A 24423-nucleotide genomic window follows, 5' to 3' on the forward strand; every position below is an offset into this window, starting at 1 on the left:
CTCTGGACTCCAGCATTAGCTTTACTCCTCACACTAGAACACCCATCACTCTGTGCTTCCCCAGACACCCAGCTCCCAGCATTTAGCAAACCATTGCAAGGGTCAGCTCAGCAGACAGGGTGGCTCTCACCTCCACAGGGATACCCACACAGGCTAACACACACACACACACACACACACCATTGAGACAGGACACAGCTCAGAAGCCCAGGACACAGGACAAGGGATCCAGTCCTCTGGGCACTGCTGAGTGTCCCGTGAACAGTGACCAATGCCCCCAAATCCCTCCACCCAATGCTATTTCAGTGGTGCCATCTCCCCTATGTCCCTGGGGTCATGCTGAGCAGAAGGGCAGAGGCTGGAGGCACCTTGTTCACACCTCCCTCGGCTCCTGCTCCCTGCAGTTCCTGGATCCCCAGATGCTGATCTCAGCATGAGAAGGAAAAGCATGGCTGGGCCAGCAGAATGCTCTGCACTGCTGACCCCGGGGCCTGGCAGGCTGGCTGCGCTAGGGAGCAGGGGCAGAGGTGGACAGAGGCCCTGCGAGAGAGGTGGTCAGTTGTGCTGGAGGCCAAAGGGAGGGCACCCTCCTGGCACATCCCTGGGTAATCCCCCCATGGAGAATCCACAATTACATTCACCAAGAAGGGGCAGATCTGACAGCATAAGCAGCCAAAGAAAAGCAGGAAACAGGCTATATCTGGGCAAAAGACACTTTATTGTTTCTTGGGGTTTCTGGAGGCCTCAGGCTAGGCTGGGCTCACTTTCCTCCCCCAGAACAGGGCGGGGCTCCGTGGCTATGATTGTGGTAGTCCGTGGCAATTTCCCCCAACACCGACAGGAACTCAGAAAACTCGATCTTCTTATCCTTATTCTTGTCCTTGTCCTCAAAGATATGATCCAAGAAATCGTTGCCCTTTTTATCCTGTGGGAAAGACACGAAGCAAGACAAATTCAACCCCAAAAGTGTTATGGGTGGAAGAGGAGGAGGAGGAGGCAGAGAGGGGGAGAGAAGACCTGGGGCCGCACAGGTGTAGCTGGTGTGGGCCAGTGGAGGGTGTCTGGGGATGAGGAGGACATTAGCATTGCCCTGCAGGTCACTGAGGGAGATTCCTTGGCCCAAGTGTCAACGTGAATGAGAGACCTAGTGCTGGTGAGGCTCTGATCAATGAGCTGGTGGGTGGGTGGTATTTAGATCCAGACCCGTTCCCCCCACCCACTTCCAGGACCCCATCTACCTAAGTTTAATCCAGAAATTCAAAATGGGCCCTATCCCTTGACTCTTCGTTCCTAACCCTCCTCTCCATCTTCTATCTGCCTTCCCGAATCTTCCATGCTCAGTGCCCTCTTTTGCCCACCCACTCTCTGTGTCATCCAAGTAGCCTCTCTTTTTGTAACCAGTTCAGTATATTCTGACTGTCACACTAAATCAGGTCTATGGATGAGCTTTTCATTGTAATGAAAGGTGTTACATTTTATCAGCCGTGGAATTTCTATCGCCTTCCCTTGGACCTCAGAGAACTAATGGCGGCTCCTGGAGGCAGAGCCTGAGCCTATGGGCTCCAGTCTCCTGGATGGGCAGTGACCAGTGGGAGGAACCCATTCTTCACTCTCCTATTTGGCCACCTAGTAACCACCCTTGATCTCCAGATGCCGTTACTCTGGGCCACCTGTATCATCTCTTTCATCCTGATCATAACTCAGGTGAGTCCTCTTAGGCCTTTTTGCAGATGAGAATATGGAGGATGAGAGAATGAGATTGACTTGTCTGAGGTTCCACAGCAAAGTGTCCTCTGCCATGCCCAGGACCTTGAGAAGTCACCCAGACTTACACAGGCCTTGAGGAATACAGGGAAGTTCTCCGTCAGCATCTTCAGCAGGCCCCGCTTGTCAATCTTGTCATCAGGTTTGGTGTATTTGTGGAACAGGGAGACCAAGTCCATCACGGACTTCTCAACTTGATTTTGGCTCATCTTGGTTTTCAAGGAAGCTGCCAGAGAGAAAGACAGGTATCTTTGTTATCCTTCCCCCCAGGTCAGGGTCCCTAAGTCAGGACAATGGGGTGGGAACTGCGCTTCTAGTGAAGTGAAGCTCTGGTGGAGCAGAAGGAGCTGTTCACCTAGGAGGTGGGATGAGATGCTCACAAGGAGGGGAGTGTGACCGAGGCTGGGGCCTGGGCCCATGCAGGTCAGGGCCCAGAGGAGGTGGAGGAGAACACAGAAGCCCACTGTGGACAGAACCACAGGAGGCAGAAGCAGAGAGGGTAGGGGTCAGCCACACGGAAAAGGACTGAAGTCTTAATTGGGACCTGAACCAACGAAGGATGACTCCACTCTTCAAAGAACATCAAATCCTTCTCTGTCAGTGTCAACATCAGGGTTGGAGTCACTGAGACAAAATAACTTCCTGACTAGTCTGGTCTGACCAGCCCTGGGCTGCTCTTAGAACAAGATCCCAGAGGAGCCCATCCTGAACATAAAGCAAGCGATAAGTGAAATGGGCCCTGGAGGCTCCCAGCAGTGAGTGTAAGTAGGAAAGTCAGTGTGAGCAGAGATATACAGCCCTGTCCTGAGCTCCAGCAGAGGTTTTCCTAGACCATCCCCACCAGTGGGAAAAGGGACTGCAGGACAGAATTGGCATCATATTTTAAATAAATGGAAATACCTGCCTCCATTTTAGACTCTTAGGTGGAATCACACTTAAGAGGTCTAACCTCCCAAAGCCGGTAACTCCACCAACAGTCTGGACCCCAAGCAGAGAAATGGGACAGTGCGGCCCTCACACCCTACACTTTCCAAAGCACCCAAGAAATGTGCATGGATCACACGTGTGGGCAACTAACAAAAACTACCACTGTCTCCTGATCTGGGAGAAAGAACCTACTGCTATGTCCCTAAGTGGAACCACCTAAAGCCTTCTGTCAACTTGGCCAAGGCCAGAGCTGAGCCCTGTGCACAGAAGGTCGCTGGTCATTCCCTCAGCTGGGGAGAAGGTCCAAAACCTTAGTTGATGGTTCCCTGATCCATGTAGTGGCAGGTCTTCTTACCAGGGCAAGGTGAGTGGGCATCGCTGGCCTGGGTTTAGGAGAAACTTCAAGACTTTGGGAGAGACCCCCACTGTCCCCAGAGGTTGGGATGCACAGTGGGTCTTCACCAAACCGGGAGCTGACAGTCAGGTGAGTCCAGAGAGCAAAGAAATCAAGGAAGAGAGGGAGGGTGGTGTCCTCAGCTCCCACCAGGGATATTTCCAAAGAGTTGTCACAGAGGAGCCAACAGTGCAGACATCTTATAGATGAGGTCACACAGCCCCATTACATTTGGACCCAGGCTCCTGAATCCTCTCCCATCACTGCTTCTCCTACTCCTGCAGACAGCAGAACACACTGGACCCTGAGCACCCCCTCTTACTCCCGGCAAAGAGTCAGGTGCATACTTACCGGAGCTGATGAGGAATCACTGAGGAGAAGGATGAGTGTGCTGTGCATTTGAGCAAAGACTGGGTCCCTTTATAAATCTCCGTCTGGCTCATCCCATGATCTGGGAGCCCTGGAGTCATGTTTTCTGTCTACTCCCTGGACCATTGCCTCACTCAGGTGAGTGGGACACACCTAGGAGTATGTGTTCAGCATGTCCCAGTAACATTCCAGGCAACTCCCAAAGGACAACACCTCGAGCTTTCTTCTGTCCTCTGCTTAACCTGGGGATGGGTTGGGAAACACAGTGGGATGCTGTCATAATAGGACAGACATTTTGGTAGAGAAAACTGGATTTCTGAACATAAAAGATGGGACTCTGAAAGGCAGCATGGTCTGTGTTTGCTCATCACCCAGTCCTTCCACGGTCCTTTGACATCTAATAAAAACTCTCTCCAGTGGTTAATAAGTCCTTACCTGTGCCAGGCATCACCTTACCCGCTGTATTGATATTCCTCTTAAATCTTCATAACCTTATGAGAGGGTGCTGTTACCCTCGTGTTGAGGACGGGGAATTGAGGGAGTAAGAGGTAAGCCAAGTTCCTATGTGCACGAGGCTAATAGACAGCAAAGTCAAGATATGGTCCCAGAAAAGCCTGATTCCAAACCTCCCTCCTAACCCCACTACTAGACCTCTGGGGTCACTGCAGGGCCTGCAAACTCAAAGTTCAGAGAGGAAAACAGGGTCACCTCACTCCCATCTTCACGGGGGGTCCCCACTGGAGCGCTGGGAGGGAAAGAGTGGCATAACCCACAGTGACAGACCAGGTAGCACAGAGAGCATAGCACACCACCTGCAGGTGAGGGAAGACTGGAGGTCAGAGCTGAGTTCTGGTGTGAGCCCCAACTTTACTCTGCAGCTCTAGGGGCTACCTGCGCCCACCTAGAAGGAAGCCACTGTCTAGACTCAGGGATGGTGACCACCATGACATGAGCCAGCAGGAGATTGGGCAAAGTTGCCTCCCTCTCATGATGATGCTTTCCTATAAATTCTTCAGTGATGTTCCTCTTTCCCTTATGCAAGACAGTCTGCTTAGGAGTCAGTGGCCATGCCTTAGGGTCTGCTGTGTCCCAACCTGCTGTGGAAAATCTAGTCCAGGTGCGGGAAAACAGGAGCTTAGAGTTCAGGATGAAGCCTGGGGACCTCTGGGGAACGGCCCTGCTGACTCATTGAGAACATCTTGTTCCTGCTCTCTGCTCCCCTTAGAACATCCTCCCCGCAGTGAGGAGACTGCTCAGGCATTGGGCACCCTGGGACCAGGCCCACCACTAAGCCCAGGTCAGGCCTTCCCAACCCATTTGTTCTCCAAGCTGCAGCCTGGTCTTTCTGTCCCCAGTTACATCTACATCTGCACCAGCACCGGGCCTCTCTGGTTCACTGGCTTAATTGTATAGTATTCCTTTGCGTGGATGTGACATAATCTTCTATAATTCTGTTTCAGATACCACATGCTCTTCATTTTCTTGTCTTCTTTTGGATGGTTTCCAGCTCAGGTGACTAGGGATTTTGACCTCTGACCTTATGTTCCCCTGGGGATCAACCACCCTGTCTGGTGAGGATGTGGAAAGGGCCCAGGGCAGGCCCTGGTTGTGTAAGTCCTGGGTTTTTAATGAATGAAAGGGGGATGAGCCCAGGTCCCAGGGACTAACTTCAAAACAACTCTGTTTGCTGTGAGGGACATTAGTGTTTTCAACTCTGCGACTAACAGCCAAGTCCCACCCCAGCATCTTCCTTATCACTCCCTTCATTGAAAGACTGTAAAAATCTTCCAATCCCTGAGCCAATAGTCCTTTGGCGACATGGTCTACACATCCAGGTCACCACTTGGAACCATCTCGCAAGCATTTACTGTTCATCCTGAGCCTCTCTCTCATTCCTCCCAATGGACTCTGGACCCCAGCTGTCCTTGGCTGTTTGGAGCTAAGACCTGGACCATTTGTTCAAGGTACAAAGTTTAAGGAGAACCCACTGAGCACCACTTACTGTGCTTTAGGATGAACATATGGCAAGAAAATTTTATTATGTATATATCTCTTCTCAATGTTCACACTTTATTTATTTTTTTAAATATTTTATTATTTTTTTAATATATTTTATTGATTTTTACAGAGGGGAAGAGAGAGGGATAGAGAGTTAGAAACATCGATGAGAGAGAATCATCGATCAGCTGCCTCTTACACACCCCCTACTGGGGATGTGCCCAAAACCAACGTACCTGCCCTTGACCGGAATCGAACCTGGGACCTTTCAGTCCGCAGACCGACACTCTATCCACTGAGCCAAACCGGTTTCAGCAATGTTCACACTTTAGAAGTGAAGACAAAAAGAATAAAATAGAAACTGTGGATACTGGGGATATACAGTGACACCCTGTATAACTTAAAAAGAGAGGAGGAGAGGTGAACTGACATACCTTAGATATGGTATTTGAATGAATGTCAACACCTAGTGTTCAAGCAAGCAAACCAGGGAAAGAGATTCCAGACCATGACATGTGAGCAAAACTACAGTACAGAATAGACCTGACATCAGGAGGACAAAAAACAAGTCTAGAGCCAAGGGTGTTGGAAGTGAGAGGTTTGGGACAGGCACCAACTATGTCCAACCCAGTACCAACCCCTTTTCTGAATGAACAGAGCCCAGTTTTGCTTGGGTTGGAGTGCCAGTACTTCTATGTGTGTCTGGTCTCATCTAAGCCATTCAGAGAGTCCTGTCCCTGCTTTCCCTGTGCTCCTTGCAACTAAGAGTGAGCATGTGGCCCACCAGTTCTTCCCAATGAAACTGAGTGATACTGGGGCTCTGCTTTTCTGGCAGAAAGGGACAGGGAGAGCTGGCCCTGCCCTGCCTCAGCCTGTGCCTGGGTGGCTGGTCCTGGGCACAGGCAGTCATAAAAAAAATAAAAAAAAATGTTCCTTCCCTTAATGTCACTGTCAAGCCCCACGTATCACGTGAGCCTCCTCTAATTCCTAGCCATAAAAAATAGCACTCACCTGACCTGTGTCTTTATTTTCTTCATGGAAGTTTCTGTTTTTGTTTGTTCTTTTGTCCCATCAGAAGGGACAGAATACCTTCCTCAGCCTGGGTATGGGAGTGTCATTTCTCTCTTTCACCTCAGAGCTGAGGAGGAGGCCAACCACAAGAGGAGTTGCTGGGACAGTCGTTTTATGAGAAGAACTTCAAATCTCACTGCTTCAGAGAAAGAAGAATGGACTCCTAATGAGCGGGGTAGAATGAGGGAGTGAGGAAGAGTGAAGGAAGGCTGGACGGAGGGCAGGAATGTAGCACCTGATAGAGAGTGAGAGTTCAGGACCAGAGACAGTGTAACTCCCTGTATTTCTTTCCCGCTGCTTCTGTAACAAATGGGCACAAACCTGAGGGCTTAAAACAAAGCAAATACATAACAGTTCAGGAGGTCATACGTCCCAAAGAGATAAAATCAGGGTGTCAGCAGGGCCTTGTTCCTTTCAGGTGCCCTAGAGCTGTGGTCGGCAAACTGCGGCTCCCGAGCCACATGCAGCTCTTTGGCCCCTTGAGTGTGGCTCTTCCACAAAATACCACGGCCTGGGCGAGTTTATTTTGAAGAAGTGGCATTAGAAGAAGTTTAAGTTTAAAATTTTTGCTCTCAAAAGAAATTTCAATTGTTGTGCTGTTGATATTTGGCTCTGGTGACTAATGAGTGTGCCGACCACTGCTCTAGGGTAAGGGGAGGTAGAAAAGGGTAAAGGGGGGATAAATGGTGACAGAAGGAAATTTGACATGGAATGGTGAGCACACAGTACAAACAGAGATAATATATTATAGAATTCTACCCCCAGAAACGTATATAATTTCATTAACCAATGTCACTCCAATAAATTCAATTTTAAGAAATCATTAAAATGTAAACACTCCCTTATTACCTGCTGGCACTTGGTGGTGACTAATTAGCACCCAGCTGAGGGCAAGGCCCTGGGAGAGACACATGAGATGTGAAGAGGAGTTGGACGGAGGACCTGAAGGGAGGGATGGGAGGGGTCCCAGGAGACACTGCGTCCTCCTCAGCTCCCCCGTCGGAAGGACTCCAGAGAAACCACTACCAGCCTCAGGCATTTCTTAAAACCCCTCCTTGCCCTGGGAACCAGGAGCCTCACCCTCCACATCCCTGTTCTCAGCCCAGGAGCTTGGCTACACCTGCCATTCCATAGGCACGGCCCTGCCAGGGAAGGGTTCCTGCGAACAGTTAGCGCTTGGATGTTGGCACCAACCAATGCAGGTGAGTCCGATGATCTTACTGCCTGATTATGCCTTGGCACAACCTGCCACTGTGGAGCCCAGCCTCAGCCCCTTCTTCCCTCCACCCAGGCCTTGCTCAAGCCTTTCCCCACCCCCAAATTCTTCGCACGTGCACACACACACACACACACACACACACACAGAGCTGTACCCCTGATGTCCCTCCACACCACCCCCATCTCAGAGCCCTGCTACCCGAAACTTCACCCACCCACCCCCACCCTGATCTGCTACCCAGATTGTTTGTCTCCTGCCTTTTCTGCAGAGGTCGTGTCCTCCTCCCTCAGACCGTATCTCCCTTTGGGTGAGAGCTCTCCTTTCTCCCTGGGTGGTCCTTGGGTGGAGGTTGTGTACTTCCACAGCTGGCAGTAATTCAGGACAGGGCTCAGTCTTCCCACTCAGAGCAGAGACTCCCTGGGGCCTCTCCTGCTTCTGTCTGTCTCTAGACCCTGCTTCCGACCTCTAGGCCCAGAATGTAGAGGAAGGGAGACAGGTGCCCTAGCCTAGCTCCTCAGGGAGGAAGATCGGGGAGGATCTCAGCCAGTCAGCAGAGAAAGGAGATGAGCAGGTCAGCTTTCAAGTGTTGCCAAGAGCTGACACGGTGTGATCCCTCAATTGGCAATTATTGGTAAGCTACCCAGAGCCAGGTCTAATCCAATTAATACCGACTCTTCCACAACCTCACCTCAGCAATTTAGCTGGATTTGCACGTAGCTACAGTCAAATGAGGCACAAATCTGACTCCAGTGGCAGCTAAGCTTTTCTTAAAGGGCTCAATCTAGGGATTTAATAAAATTATCATAAAGAAATATCCAGCCCTAGCCGGTGGATGGAGCGTCGGACTGGGGAATGAGGGGTCCCGGGTTTGATTCTGGTCAAGGGCATGTACCTTGGTTGCAGAAACATCCCCAGTGTGGGGGGGAGGGGGGGGCGGTGAAGGAAGCAGCTATCAATGGTACTCTCTTATTGACGTTTCTAATCTCTATCCCTCTCCCTTCCTCTGTAAAAAATCAATAAAATATATATCTTTTAAAAGAGTATTTGGGGGATTATTGTTTGTAACAGAAAAAAAAAAATGTGTGGGCTGATGCTCTAACCACTTTACAACACCAGCCATAGCAATGTTTTATTTTAATGTAGTTCAATTTATCTATTTCTTTTGCTGCATGAGCTTTGGGGGTTGTATCAACAAAAAAAAAATCATTGCCAAATTCAATGTCATGAAGATTTCCTCCCATGTTTTCTTACGAGTTTTATAGCTTCAGCACTCGCACTTAGGTCTCTGGTAATTGTTTATATCTTAAGCTGGAGGGTAATTCGGGCATTCCTTGTGTTATCTGTTATATGGTGTGGTGGGTGTGTGCATCAACCTTCCATTGGTCCTCCTGCTTTTCTAAGACCATCTGAGATGAGGTCTGGTCAAGCTCTCCTTGTCAGTGCCTCCAGTGCTACTACCTAGAAATCAACACATGTATATCTTCTTCTCTGTTTTTGTCTTCTCTGTTTCTGGGGTAAAACCAAGTAGGAAGCAAATCTCACCTAAAAAATGGGATATTTACCCCATTCAAGTGCTAGTCACCTGAAACACCAACAGCACCGAGCTAGAAGCTCTTCTCTCAGTACTGGGAGTCAGGGAGGCCAACTATACATCTGTGTCGGTAGAATGACACTCCCTTCCACCCACCTCTCCCCCGAGTCCCCTGCAAGTGCACCAGGAAAGAAAAAAGAAAGAGAAAAAACAGAGTTGGACCTCCTTATGCAAGGGCTTGTACATATTATAGAAATTATAATTAGAACATGCTGGAAGACACACCTGGAAGGAAGCTCAGATGTGCCAATGTTTTCACTATATTAAAATCACATGTGCCAAGGGCCAGGCTCGTGATGCAAGGGTTTTGTATGGTGGAAAGACGTGGGAGACACTGTCCCTCTGCTACAGAAACAGCCTAGCCAAGGAGGCTGCTGTGTGTAATCTGGTGAACAACACCAGCCTGAGGGCCGAACACCATGTGAATGCTAGTTCCTTCGCTTCCTAGCCCTGTGACCTCGCCACGCCACTTCTCCTTTCAAACGGGGCTAACAATACTCACCCCACAGGGATTAAACACGATGACACTTGTCAAGTGCTCAGTAAATAATTTGACGTGTGGTGAAGGTGACAGCAAAAATAGCAGCAGGACCACGGGATGGCATCAGGCTTACATTCAATCCCATCTACAGCTAAGCAGCAGAGGAAAAGGGCCGATTAAAACAGTGCCAGAGATCCTGTCCGGGTGTGAAGTGGGCGATGGGAAACCCCAGCTCCTTGGACCATCTTAGCTTCCATGGGTGATCATCTCAATGGACAGAGAATATCGTTAATGATAAAGAAGCATCTCTGTCATATCACATGGCATCTCACCCCAAGCCAAGTGCCTCATCTGAGGAAACAGCCATCCTTCTCAACAACTGAAAAACTTGTCTGTGATAGACTTAGTGAGAGACAGCATGTCGATCGCCAACGGAACATCTTGACATCTTAACAGAGTCCTGAACCCTAACCCCGAAACCTATGCCTTTTTGGGAATGTGGGGGGCTCTATTTATTCCTGAGAGAAGCAATATTTAGGCAATTTGCTGACCCTTAGTTGGCAAGCAGGGGGTTTTCTCACAGACAAGACTGGATGGGGGGTGGGGAGTCCCCTGAGGTGAGGCTGCAAGGTAGGAGATCCCAGGATATGGAGGTTGGGTTCTGGAGGAAAACACCCCCTCACCTCACACATGTGTAAAAGACCCCATCTCAAGCCCAAGGTGAGTCCCCTCACCTCCATCCAACTCTGCGCTCAGTCCAGGCCCTGGGGTACAGCCCTGCCCAGGTTGGCATTCCAGGAGCCGAAGGTGGGGCCCCACTCAGCTCACTCCCCCACCCCCTCTCTTTCCCCCCTCCCCCCCCCACCCCCCACCTCCACCCCCCACCAGGGGCTCTGGGAACTCCTGGGGAGGCAAAATGGGCTGACTTTAGGAGACTTGCTATTTTGCTCCTAAACCCTCACCTTTGGGGTCCATTCCTTGAATCCTCCTGTTAGGCCTTTGCCCTGCTGAGTACACCTGATGCCCTCCCTCCATCTAGCACCCCATCCCGTTGATATCCCCACCCCAACCCCAAGGCTCTCCAGCACAGGCCCTATCAGAGCGCTGGGCCCCCATGTCCTCTCAAAGATGGGAGCCGCCCGAGGGTGGGGCTGTCTCTTCCCCGCCTGACCGGCTCTGCTATCTGCTCCACCTGCTCTGCTCTCCTCCGGCTGCTAAAGGCAAGACGTTTGAATCTGAAAATTCATTAAAGAGAGAGGGTTCTGGTCCCAGTTCCCCATTTCCACCCATGTCTGGTCTGCGGGGAGGGGGGGGGGATCCCCTGCAGAGGAGGATACAATGATACAAACCAGCCTCCACCCTGTGGGTTCAAGGTGGCTCCTTGAGGTTGAAACTGGCAAGAGGAAAAAGAGAGACTGAGGTGGCTTTGATCTCAGATTTAAGTAAACCCCAGCTCTGGGTCGGGGAATCAGGCGGGGCATTCCTCACACCTAGTACACAACCCACGGTTCTGCTCTGGGACCCAACTTATAGGACAATTTTAGCCCCAAGAGCTCTCCTCCTCTTCCTCCTGCAAGTTCCAAGAATTTGGTTTTCTTCCTCTCCTCTGTGCCTGCTCCGCGGCCCCTTCCTCCCTGGGGTTGCAGCAGTCTTCCTCAATGGCCACCAGTCCCCTCCCCGACTTCCATGAAAAAAGCTGAAATGCCAAAAGCATTCCAAAGCTTCCTTGGCATCCAGAAGGGGCCAGCGGAACCAGGTCTGGTCAGCGGCCTGAAGGAGAGTCTTCTGGGGCGGTGATGGGGAAGGTTCCCTGCTTTGGTGAGAAAGGGATGTTGGAAGACTATGCCCCCTGCCCTTCCTTCTTCCTTTAGCTGCTGTCCTTGCAGGAGCCGTGCTTCTTGCCGCTGGCAGCACCTTTCCTGAGGGGAGCGAAAAGAATTGCAGAGTAGCCCTAACCAGTTTGGCTCGGTGGATAGAGCATCGGCCTGCGGACTGAAGGGTCTCACGATTCCAGTCAAGGGCATGTACCTTGGTTGCGGGCACATCCCCAGTAGAGGGCATGCAGGAGGCAGCTGATTGATGTTTCTCTCTCATCGGTGTTTCAAATTCTCTATCCCTCTCCCTTCTTCTCTGTAAAAAATCAATAAAATGTATAAAAAAAGAAAAAAAGAATTGCAGAGTGACTGGCATAGTTGAACAGCACAATTAACCAAAGCAAGAACCTCTGACATCCAGATTTTTTGTCATATGAGATAATAAGCCTCTACTTATAACTTTCAATGGGTTAGTCTGTGTTTGGGCAATGAAAAGCATCCTTACTGCTCCTGTGTGCTCCTTCCAACTGCTGCCCTGTAGCCGCCCAGAACCCAGACATCATCCAAAGCCCCAGCCACTCCCCGGTGAAGGGCCCACGTGGGCTGCGTGCCTGCCTCCTGCTTAGATCACCAACGGAAAAGAGACTGAGCAAACACTGGGAAACCTGAGCCGTGAATCCGATCACCAGATCCCAAAGGAGGTCTGCGGCGATAAGGTCAGGAGGAACCGGGCCCACCTGATCCAATTTGGCTTTTTCTGCTGATGCAGCTTGGTGTCATACCCCTACTGTCTTCTAAATAACATAAACACACATCTACTACCTTCTCAACGTGACCTCTTCCTTGTGTAATTCCCCACTTAGTGGGTCACCGCTTCTGATCTTCTCAATTCTAACCCCTCCTGCCCTTCCACACACCGTCCTCGGGGACTCACGCTGCCCTGGTGTGCGGGTCTCACAGTCCCACCGTACCCCCTCCTGCAGGCTGAGCCCCCGAGGGGATGCCTCCCGACCCCTCTCGCCAACCCAGGACCTCCACCTTCTAAAAGTGGGGCTCAGGTCAAGCCCCACTTGCTTGGCACAGCCTCCCTCACCACAGCAGCCCCCACTTGACCTCTCCCACCACAGCCTGAGACTTCACTTCCTCCCGAGTTATTCACTCTGTAATTACACTCATCATCGTTGACCTGCCACAAATATTTATTGGCTGCCATAAAAACCAGGAACCTACTCCCCGAGTCCTGGCCCCAGAGGACAGAGGACATAAAGATCACCTGCTTGCAGATTCTCCAAGCACGGGACGGGAGAGGGGGAGAGGTGAGGAGGAGGGGGCAAGTCTCTGCCTGTTTCAATTCTGACTCAAAGGACAGGGCCACAACAATGTTATCTGTGAACAGCCTGTCCTCCAGGACATACGTTCCCAATGCAGAGCCAACCTGCCATCCTCTAAAGAAGCGCATCCCATTAATAATGACTAATGCGTTTAACAAACCAGGGTAGCTTCTGGTATTTGCTGTTCACAGGTATTAGAGCAGCGATTTTCAACCGGTGTGCCGCCAGAATTTTTGAAACGTGCAATACCTGACTCACTAGTCAGGAGCACTGAGCTCTTTTCCCTTAGGTTGTCAAACAAAAAAAAAGACAACAGCCAACACAACGATAGCCGTCTGGTATGAACGAATCAAAATTATACCTTTTTTTTTTTTTTTTTGTCAGATCGGCAAAAAAAAGTAATACATTTTTTTTGGTGTGCTGCAGACTTTTAGCAATTACTTTAAGTGTGCCATGAGATGAAGAAGGTTGAAAATCACTGTGTTAGAGAATCATCTATCCACATAATACCACAAACACCATACCCAGCCATTTCAAACCTCTCCAGCACCTACTTCCAAAATATTTTAAGGTTTTGTGTGTTTTTCTCAACCAGAATCTATAAATTAAAATTTCTAAATTGCATTTGTTAACTACATGTCAACAGAGGTCTTCATGTCCGTTGTGACTGCTTCCCCTCCCCCCTACCTGTGCAGATTCCACCCACAGATGTCCAAAGCTCTCCCCAAGATGCCTACAGCTTTTGGGAGACTTAACATTCTCTTGCTCATCTCTGCCTCTGGAGGCTGTTTTCATGCATGAAATATCTGTCCTTTACCAGGAGTCACATGCAAAAGTCAATACTTCCCTCCATTTCATCCAAAACAAAACACACGTGAAAAACAGGCAATGCACATGATGTTGCTAAATATTTGGAAGGGAGAGTCTCAGGGAAGATTCTCATCAGTCAAGAAAGAAGCCAGCAGACTCTCCTGAGATCAGAGAGAAGATAGAATGCTCTGAAAGAGTATGCTTCTCGTCAAAACAAGTGTTACTAGGAGCGGAGTGGAGATGGAGGAAGAGTCAACTTCCCCCACTCAGAATCTAGTAAACCAGAAGCTAAATATTTCTGGTGGGCAAGCCCAGGAAAGTATACAATCCCCCGTCGCCCAGACCCAGATGTGTAGCACAATGGTTGGGAACCTTGCTAGCTCTCCTCACCTTTGCACCCAATAGCTCCCTCCAAACCATTCTCCACCCTCTTTCTGAGGGCCTCCTAAATGTGAACCAGCTCCCCCTCCCCCCCACCTTATTCCCTCCCTCTTCCACATGCCCTCTCACCTGGGAAAGGAATATGCTGCCCCCTCCTGGCCTATCTTGGCAATGGCCCTGGGCTGCTTTGCAGCCAGCTCCTTGGGTCCTGCCTGTTTTTCCAAGGGAAGGAAGGGCAAGGTGGGGGATCCATGTTGGGCTCACTCTGGCCCACCCAGAGAGGAGCCCTATCTTACCATTCGACCAACAACTCCAGTGGGCAGGGGCTGTCTCCCTCTCAGAGCAGGACTGTCTCCTCTCCTCCACCACCCCCCCCCCCGCCAGGCACTCTGAGGTTAAGGCCATACCTCTCCTTCTTGTGGGTTCCTAGGCCAGTAAGGGGTCAGTGGAGGTTAACTGCCCAGCAACAAAGGGAGGGCGAACATAGTAGGAGAGCTCCCAGCTGGGAGGACAGGCTGGTCCCAGGGACAGTCTGGGGTCACGTCTGCTCTGAACTTTGCTGAGACAAAGAGGATCCACTCCCGAGGTGGCTGAATTTTCCCAGAGGTTAATCCCATCACTAAAGTGCGGAGCAGGTAAGCTTCCTTCTCATTGCCGTATGTGGTCCCCACCCCTCCTCCCGTGAGAGCAGGCACTGACCTCACCTCTCCCCGGGATACACAGCCTTGGTTATCCCAATAACCTGTGCTTCATCCCAACCCCATTTCTTCACCTCCTCATATATCCGCTGGGCTCCTCAGGCAACATCATGGACCAGCCACACAGGCCACGGTAGACACAGAGACCAGGGAATTTTGAGAGTCCTCAGCCTGAGCCCACACCCCAAATCCAGCTCAGAGGATCCAAAAACTTCAAAACAGTTTGGGTGGTTAGGTTCTGAGAGGCCAGTTGGGAAAGGTCCAAGTCTCCTGCACACACACACACACACACACACACACACACACTAGGGATTGAGCCCAAAACCTGGGCATGTGTCCTGACCAGGATTCAAACCATGACCTCCTGGTTCATAGGTCAATGCTCAACCACTGGGCAGGCTTGAATTGTTCCTTTATAGATAACATTTTCCTCCTTACTTTTGCAAGAGCCTGTCTAGGCATATCTTTGTTTTTCTAAATTTTGCCTGGATTGCAGGAAGCCCCTTTTCTGCACATTTTTGTATCTTTTTCAGCTCAGGAGCGTTTCCTGTCTTTGTGTTGTAAATAATGACTTCTCTGTTTATTCTGGCCTCTTCCACAAGAACACCAGAGCCAAAGCTGGATGGTGCTAAAATTAAGAGTCCAGTTGTGGGTCCTGGACAATGTTGCTAGTGGTCAGAGCATCGGCCTGTGCACTGAAGGGTTATAGTTTTGATCCCCGTTCGAGGGCATTTTCCTGGGTTGCAGGTTCAATACCAGGCCCCAGCCAGGATGCATGCAGGAAGTAACCAATCAATGGGTCTCTCACATCTATATTTCTCTCCCCCACCCTCACCCCTTTTCTCTCTCTCTCAAATCAGTCAATAAATTTATTTATTTTTTAAAGTTAGGAGGCTCTAAGACTTGTGAGAGGAAGAGAAGAGACGTCCACTGAAGGAGCATCCCCAACTGCCCTGGCACTTTCCCCACCTGCAAACCCTACGCTGAGCCTGCGGGCAGGAGGCAGGCGGGTATTGCGGACTCTGGTCTTCCTGAGGAGCAGGGCAAAGGGCCCTCCCTACCCTTCCGCCCCGCCCCCAGCTTCTCTTAGGCTTCTCTGTGTGTGTCCCGCTCACCGCCCAGGACTAGTTTCCTAGCTAAGTCAAAATGCCAGGAGGATGGAGGTGCTATCTCCAGGCATGCCATCACAGCCTCCTGGCCAGCCACTGCCAACCTGGGACACCCTAGACTCTCTATCCTCCACCCCGTCTCCCTCACACCCACTGAATCCTATAAGTTTATCTTTGCACACTGTCTGCCCTCTTCCTCACGCCGCATTGCAGTCCAGGTCATCTCCTCACTGCCCCCCACCCCCTCCGCAGCATGGTCCACCAGCTTCCAGTTCCACCTTGCCAAGCTCCAGGCTTTCACCAAGTCACCCCCCTAATCAACATCTTCAATACCACCCCCCCCCCCACACACACACACACACACACAGCTCAGAGACAGGGCTCTCAAACATTCCTTTTGAACCATTTCTTAAATTAAGCTGATATATGAAAAATATGGAGCTCTGGCTGAAATGGGATACGGGGCCAGGAGACTCCCCCATTGAGCCAGCACCCCACTATGGGAAAATCTCTGAGCCACCTGTGGGGCTTCACTAGGGCTTTTGGAGTCCGAAATCCACTAGATCCTATCAAACTGGCTGAAAGTTTCTAGAGTGGTCCTGCCTGAGGCTGTCCCTGCTGGGAAAGGCCGTGCTCTCCTTCCCTGCTAATGGGAAGTGTGAATTGTTAATGCCTTGGTGGAAAGTAATATAGCAACAGCTATTTAAATTAAATATGTATATGTCCTTCAATTAAGCAGCTTCGCTCCCGGGATTCTGTGCTAATGAAATAAAAGCATCAGTCCTTAAGAATGTGGATACTAGGCCTACCGGTTAATAATGCAGATTTTTCTCATTAGATGGAGTTACATATATAATATGTTGATATATATGCGATTTGATGTGTATGCTATTTTTGTTGTATGGACAACATGCTTCAAAATTTCATATGTCAAATTTTCTGAAGGTGTTAACATCATAGATATTTTTACGCTTAAAAATGTCAAATTTCATGCCAAAAAAAGAGCATTTATGGGAAATTATAATTCATTACTTTATTTTAAAGAAAAGTGCTGCTGAAAGTTATCGTAAACTTTGGGAATTTTAATCTAAACATGCTCCACCTCAAGATACTTGTGAGTGCTGGTTTAAACGTTTTAAAAGCGATGATTTCATTGTGATAGACAAAGAACGTTCAGATCAACCGGAAAAGTTTGAAGACCAACAATTACAAGCATTATTGGATGAAGATGCATGTCAAACTCAAAAACAACTTGCAGAAAGATTAGACATTGCTCGGTAAAACCTTATTGCTTGTAGTGAAAAAAAAAATGGAACAAGGAAATGCCATGATTAGGGATATAGGAGATGGTCAGATAAATTTTGGTGCTTACATGCTGTGGAATAATATATAGTCATTAAAAAAATAGTTCTCTACCAGTTAGCTTAAAGGAATTTTTTTTTCTTTTGTTTTTCTTTATTGATTTTTAGAGGGAGATTTGTTGTTCCACTTACTTATGCATTCATTCAATGATTTTTTTTTTTTTTTAATCCTCACTCGAGGATATTTTTCCATTGATTTCTAGAGCTAGAGGGAAGAAGGGAGGCAAAGGAGGGAGGGAGGGAGGGAGGGAGAGAGAATCATCTATCAAGAAAGATACATCTGCTGGGACTGGTTTGGCTCAATGGATAGAGCGTCGGCTTGGGGACTGAAAGGTCCCGGGTTCGATTCCGGTCAAGGGCATGTACCTTGGCTGCGGGCATATCCCCAGTAGGGGGTGTGCAAGAGGCAGCTGATCGATGACTCTCTCTCATCGATGTTTCTGACTCTCTCTCTCCCTTCCTCTCTGTACAAAATCAATAAAATATATTTAAAAAAAAAAAAAAAAAAGAAAGATACATCTACTGGTTGCCACCCTCATGTGCCCCTACAGGGGCTGGGTAACCTGCAACCAAGGTACATGCCCTTGACTGGGGATCAAACCCGAGACCCTTCCGTCTACAGGCCGACGCTCTAACCACTGAGCTCCCAGCCAGGGCCATTCGTTGATTCTTGGGATCAAATCTGCCGCCTTTGTGTATTGGGCAATGCTCTAACCAGCAGAGCTGCTTGGCTAGGGCTGGAATTCTCATGATCTGTTGCTAAATAGAGGAAAAATAAAATGAGAGAAATATTTATCATGATCCATTTTTAAATAATGCAATAAAAACATTCCTTATGTTTCACTTTGTGTGGAACTATGTTTATAAAGGGTGGCATTGTCCTGGCCGTGTGACTCAGTTGGGCGTTGTCCCGTGCACAGAAAATTGTTAGTTTGATGCCAGGATTGTGGGCTCGATCCCCTGTAGGGGGCATGCAGGAGGCAGCCCACGGATGTTATGCTGCTACATCAATGTTTTTCTCTTCTCCTTTCCTCCCTCCCTTCCTCTCCTCTCTCCTTAAAAATCAACAAACTATTCTTTAAAAAAATAAAATAAATAAATGGCGCCATTGCTGCTGGTGTACTTTCATGGGATGGTGAGAAAAGCATTTCATGGACCCACGCACAGGAGACTGGTGTGGTGAGATTTACTCAGGTCGTAGTAGAATGCTGCGCCTGGGTTTCCAATTTCCCATCCCAGCCATCCGCACGTGGAAAAAAAATCCAATCTTGTCTTCATTGAGGCCTGTGTCCAGAGTTTCTGTTTCTGGACGAATTCAATCCTAGTCCTTTATTGCCTATGCGGTTTGCCGCAGGCCTCAGGGGGCCACTAGACTCGCATGGCTGCACATATCACTGGGAGGGAGGGAGAGAGAGAGAGAGAGAGAGAGAGAGAGAGAGAGAGAGAGAGAGAGAGGGAGAAGGGCTTTGTTCCCTGGGGTTACATTACCTCCCACTTGGGAAAGACCAGGTGTTTTTGCAAATTAACCAATCAACTCCCCCCTCTTCCTGAGGCCCACCCCAGTTTACAGAAATGAGCTGTGGCGCAGCTGCTTCAGATGCCAAGATGACGAGGTTATAGGCAGGATGGTTGTCAGTTATGCACAGCAAGGGAACACGCAGCCACAGCTAGAGGAAACAGCAGTTCCCACGGTGCCACCAGCTGGCGAGCTGGATTCCCCAACCGCAGGGGCGAGGCCACAGCTCACATCTGAGCCCCTCCCTGTCCTCTCAACCCAGATTCTGCTCCACAGAGTAAGCTCAAAAGATTCTGGGGTCTTGCCGAAACTGGTTTGGCTCAGTGGATAGAGCATCGGCCTGCGGACTAGAAGGTCCCAGGTTCAATTCCAGTCAAGGGCATGTACCTTGGTTGTGGGCACATCCCCAGTGGGGGGGGGGGGGGGGGTGCAGAAGGTAGCTGACCAATGTTTCTCTTTCATCATTGATGTTTCTAACTTCCTATCCCTCTCCCTTCCTCTCTGTAAAAAATCAATAAAATATATATTTTTTTAAAAAGATTCAGGGACCACTTCACAATGCCTGGAGGCAAATGCCATCCTCTCCTCACCCACTCCCACGCTTTGACAGCTGCACCTACCAGATTCCATTGTAAATATTGCTTCCTCTTGCCTGTCCATTGTGGCTTAGTGTTTGACAGTCAACCTGTGGACCAGGAAGTCACAGTTCAATTCCCAGTCAGGGCACATGCCCTGTAGCAGAGGTATCTGAGGTATCAATGATTTTCTGTCATCATTTATGTTTCTATCTTTCCCTCTCCCTTCCTCTCTTAAATCAATAAAAATATATTTTTTAAATGTTGCTTCCTCTTACCCATCCACACCCCCTCCAAAATACCTTTAAATATCATAATCTCAAAGCCAACAAAAGATTTACTATTGCCCTAACCTGTTTGGCTCAGTGGCTAGTGTTGACTCAAGGGTTCCCAGGTTTGATTCTGGTCAAGGCCATGTACCTTGGTTACGGGCACATCCCCAGAAAGGGGCCTGCAAAACATATATGTTTCTCTCTCATCAATGTTTCTAACTCTCTATCCCTCTCCCTTCCTCTCTGTAAAAAATCAATAAAAAATATTTTTGAAAATATTTGCTATTTGTTCGGGGGTTGTTTTATTGTTTAAATTCATGCTCCTGTCCCTCCCCGCCCACCGCCCCCCCCTCCCCCCCCCCCCCCCCCCCGCCTTCACTATTGAATGTGCCTGGTTATATAGCAGAGGGGCTGTGCACACTTGTTGATTCTCTTCAACCTCTTGGCTGGCTCACCCACCCGATCTGTGAAAATGAAGAGGTGAAGGCCTTCCCTGAGCCCTCCCCTCCGCTGTGGGTCCTTGCCCAGAGAAACAACCCCTCCTCCCTCTTTGTACCAAGGTCTTCTTGGCTCTGAAAGCGGGATGGGGAGGGACAGGGTGCAGATTTTATTTGTCTTTGCAAACCGTCTTCCTTCATGGACTTGTTCATCGGAGGAGTATCTTAGATGCAGTTGAGTTGCTTTATTTGGGGGTTGGTTGCTGGGAGCCAAAAGAACCCCCTGCTGGCATTTCCTGGGCACCCAAGCCCGGTCCTCTTCGTCACAGGAAAGTCTCCCTCATGGCCAGGGTTGTGGTGCCGCCAGCATTGGTCTCTCCCCAGGGGTTCAAGCAAACTAGCCCCAACTCTCCCCACAGTGTCCTGCTTCCTGCCCACACGAGGGCGCTCGCTCCACACCCCAAATAACCGGCCACTGCGGGCCAGGAGGTACTTTTCCAAAGGCGGTCGAATAGATAAGAGCCAAGGCGTGGACATGGCTGGGCAGACCAGGCGCTCAGGCCCAGGGTCCCTTCCTGTTGTCCAACCAAGCAAGTTTCTACTCCCTGGGGGCAGAGACAACTAGAGAGGGAGGGACTCCCAAAGGTAATGCCCCCGGCCTTCTCAGGACTGTCCACTCACCCCCACCCCATGGAGGAAAAAGACCCACTTCCCCAAAGTTGGGCCTTCAGGGAAATGGGGAGGTGAGTCAGAGGGGCCTGGAGGGGACAGAACTGGGACCAACGCTCCACTGCCCTGAGACACAGTTTACCCCTCGGCCCCCCACCTCCACCTGCTGCCTGAACTCACTCAGGCAAACAATGGACTCAAACAGTGAGTCACCCTGCCTGCTGGGGCTCCAGAGTCTTGGCTCCAGGGAATAACTGGGGTGGTTCCTTTTGCAGAGGCTGCAGGGATGGGCGGGGCTCAATATTGACAGAAAGGCTTGAAGCTGTAGTTTGCCCAGCCCCAGGGACCCCCACCCCGACCCATGGGGTGTGAGTACCCCAGGATTCACGTGTTCATGCAGCTGCCAGCTCCTCAGACCACCCCAACACACAGAACCCTGTCTCTGAATGCAGGGACAGACTCTTCATGCCTGCCCTCCACCTTAGACCAGGGCCTGGGCAGCTGCAGTGGGTTTAGTCCTCCTCAGTGGTCTCAGACAGAACTCTTCTGGGCCAGGCCAGATGTACCCCCTGGACCCTCGCTTCACTGCGGTGAGAAAGTGGACTTGGGCTTGCCCCAGCCCAGGGCCCTCCTGGCTCTTCCCGTCTCACCGCACCCAGAGCAAAACACGTCTTTGGGAACCCTGCTAGGGCTCTCCCTGCCCACTCTGGACCCAGCACAGCCTGGCTCAAGCACCGTTTCAGTGCCCACACACATGCCAGAACTCTCTCTGCTGGGGACCACTTGAGCCCTTCCTTGAGAGGAGGAAAGCTGGAAGACTTCCGAGCCCAGCTGCATAAAAACAAAGCACATTTTCCTCTTGAACTTGTCACAAACTCCACCTTGTAAAAAATATTAAATGCAGCTGAAACCGGTTTGGCTCAGTGGATAGAGCGTCGGCCTGCGGACTGAAAGGTCCCAGGTTTGATTCCGGTCAGGGGCATGTACCTTGGTTGCAGGCACATCCCCGGTGGGGGGTGTGCAGGAGGCCGCTGATCGATGTTTCTCTCTCATCAATGTTTCTAACTCTCTATCCCTCTCCTTTCCTCTGTAAAATCAATAAAACATTTTTTTAAGTATATTAAATGTTGCTTTTCTCTGGGGAGAGAAAAAAAATGGCTTTGTCCAGAGCAGGCATCTTTTCTAATTCACATAAAGGCCCCCTTATGAGCCCGCAGCAGCCTTGCACAGGTGGGTCCATTTTATGGGCCTTCCCACCAAGCCCCCTGGCTGGTGAGTCACTGAGTCACCCCCAGAAGTGACTGGACAAGCCCTTAACCAGCTGCTACAGCACCAAGCAGAGGAGGAAAGAGAAATCACTGGGAAGCCAGGACACAGGAGTAGATTTCTCACACACACACACACACACACACACACACATACACACACACACACACACACACACACACACACACGAAGGTACCTCCACTTGCCCCATTTATTTATTTTTAATATATTTTTATTGGTTTCAGAGAGGAAGGGGGAGGGAACAAGACATAGAAACATCAAAGATGAGAGAATCATTGATTGATTGATTGGTTGGTTGGTTGGTTGGTTGGTTGGTTGGTTGCCTCCTACATGCCCCACACTAGGGATCAAGCCCCAAACCCAGGCATATGCCCATGACCTCCTGGTTCATAGGCCAATGCTCAACCACTGAGCCACACCAGCCGGGCCCGATTTATTTTTAACCACCGAGAACCTCATGGCAGAGCATAGCCAAGGCCCCAGGAAAGTGACATATTCCTGGAAGTTCACCACCTGATCCTTGTCCTGGTCCAGGTCGGCCATCAGCGTTCCAAATTCAGGCTTCTGCAGCTTCTAACATGTTAGAATGAGGAATTCAGACTCGGTGATTACGGGAACCTGGCTCTCTCCCTGCCCCCTCCTAGGCAGCCCTTGCTCATACGAGTGGCTCACGGGGCGGGGTGGGGTGGGGCGGGGTGCTTACTTGTCTTCAAAGATAGGAATCCACCTTGGGTTCACCTGGCTTTTCCTCTCCTCTGCTCCTGCCCCTCCCTCAGGAAGAGGGAACGCCAGGCTGAGCGGATCCCCCAGCCCCTCAGGGGAACAGACGGGTGAGCTTGTGAACAAGGGCCCCAGAAGGAGGATAAATGTGAGTCAGATGCACGTAGCACTTCCCCCTCTCCGGATCCTCCTGAAGGGCCAGAGGTGGGAAGAGGAGGTCTGGGGGGCCATTCTTCACCTCCCCCATGAACAGCTGGTTCTGGATCAAATCTTTCCGCTCCCTCTCTGCCAGAGGACTTGTGGGAGATGGACACGAGTGGCTGACCCCAGGAGGCCGCCATGGCTGAGGGCTGGACACAGAGTTGGAGCAGAGGGGTTGGTCAGGGCCATGAGCAGGGGGGCCTTCAACTCACCCACACACCCCAGAGCTCTGTCCCCATCGCCCTCCACTCCCCTGGCTCCCCAGCGGGAGCCACCCAGCCTCGGGCACACACAGGTGGCATCTGAGGACAATCCAGGCCTAGAAGGTGGGGGAGGGCCAAGAGATCAGTGACCCGAGGGGGACCAAAGCTAAAGAGGAGGGGAGGTCCAATGACTCATGGGGCCACAGCTGACCACTGCCCGTTAGGGGTTCCAAAAGAAGTAGGAAGCGGAGGCTGCACAGCCTTACAAGGCCACACACTGCACCTGACACGCCCAGGCCCGCCCTTCTCACCCCACAAGAGCTTACCTCGGAGCCACCCCACCAGAAGCCTTAGCCCAGGGCCAAGCCACGCTCCAGACCTCTGCGTCCAGGTCTGTCCTGCCCCACACAGGGGACCCGGGGCCTCAGGGGACCACTGACCTGGCCAGAACTCACCTTGTAGCTGCAGCCAAGCCGAAGGGAGCGGTGGAGGGGATGCATGAGTAGCTGGCCAGGCACGTGCCACACCCCACCCCACAGTTTGCACCCCCGGCTCACTCCACTTTTCATGCCTCCTACCCGGGGGCTGTTCTGGATAGGATAGTGGGGGCGGCTAGCAGGAAGATGGGGGGTCCAGGGGAGACCCCTGCTCAGTTTCCTGCCGTGTAACACAGGGGGAAAGAGGTGAACAGCCAGAGTAGAGTGTGCGTACATGTGTAGGGGAAAGGGTGCCCCCAGAGGGTGTTCAGGCTCAAACCTAAGTGAAAGGGGGGTGGGGTGGGGGGAGAAGTAGCCAGTGGTCGATGGGATGTAATTTAAAGAACTTGTACAACACCTATCTGCCTGCAAAAATAAATCCCTACCACCACCCATTCCCCGCCTGCCTGGAACCCCACCTGGAGCCTCAGGGTAATGAGCCCAGCCTGGGGGCACCATCAGTGACTCACCTTCCCCAGAAAGATGATGGCGGAGGCGGGGCTGGCTGCCACAGAAGGGGAATAGGGGAGAGAGAAGGGCGCTGCCCAGTTTGCCCTGTGTGTCAGTGTTACAGCGTGGCCTCCCGTGAGCTGGCAACAAGTCAGACTGGCTAGTCCGGCACTGCTCTCAGGAACCACACCCAGCCACCCCGGGGCCCTCACTCCCAGAGCACTTTCCCCTCCTTCCCCTTCGCTTTCTCTGCCTCTTAGCAGCATCGGGTGGACGGCCAGCAAAAGCCGGGCCCCGCC

General features: G+C 50.7%; 1 protein-coding gene across 2 annotated transcripts; it reads right to left on the reverse strand.

The window, feature by feature from the left end:
* Positions 1-700: 700 nt before the first annotated feature.
* LOC311613153 (protein S100-A7-like) lies at positions 701-24252 on the reverse strand. Of its 2 annotated transcripts, none has more exons than XM_084866654.1 (3): positions 24145-24252; positions 1833-1990; positions 701-925 (listed from the first exon to the last, which is right to left on the reverse strand). In XM_084866654.1, the coding sequence occupies exons 2-3, from the start codon at positions 1971-1973 to the stop codon at positions 761-763; spliced, it is 306 nt and encodes a 101-aa protein (XP_084722780.1). In that variant the 5' UTR covers positions 1974-1990; positions 24145-24252; the 3' UTR covers positions 701-760. The 2 variants fall into 2 exon arrangements, with proteins under 2 accessions (XP_084722780.1, XP_084722781.1); XM_084866655.1 differs by lacking the exon at positions 24145-24252 and adding an exon at positions 3437-3696.
* Positions 24253-24423: the final 171 nt, after the last annotated feature.

This window comes from Pipistrellus hanaki (genome assembly GCF_964339955.1).
Source record: "Pipistrellus hanaki genome assembly, chromosome: 18".
Classification (NCBI taxonomy): domain Eukaryota; kingdom Metazoa; phylum Chordata; class Mammalia; order Chiroptera; family Vespertilionidae; genus Pipistrellus; species Pipistrellus hanaki.

Coding starts and splice junctions, on each gene's coding strand:
- LOC311613153 (XM_084866654.1), bottom strand. CDS start 1,973: ATGAGCCAAAATCAAGTTGAGAAGTCCGTGATGGACTTGGTCTCCCTG. Junction 926..1,832: donor CTGTATTCCTCAAGGCCTGT/GTAAGTCTGGGT, acceptor TCTTTCCCACAG/GATAAAAAGGGCAACGATTT.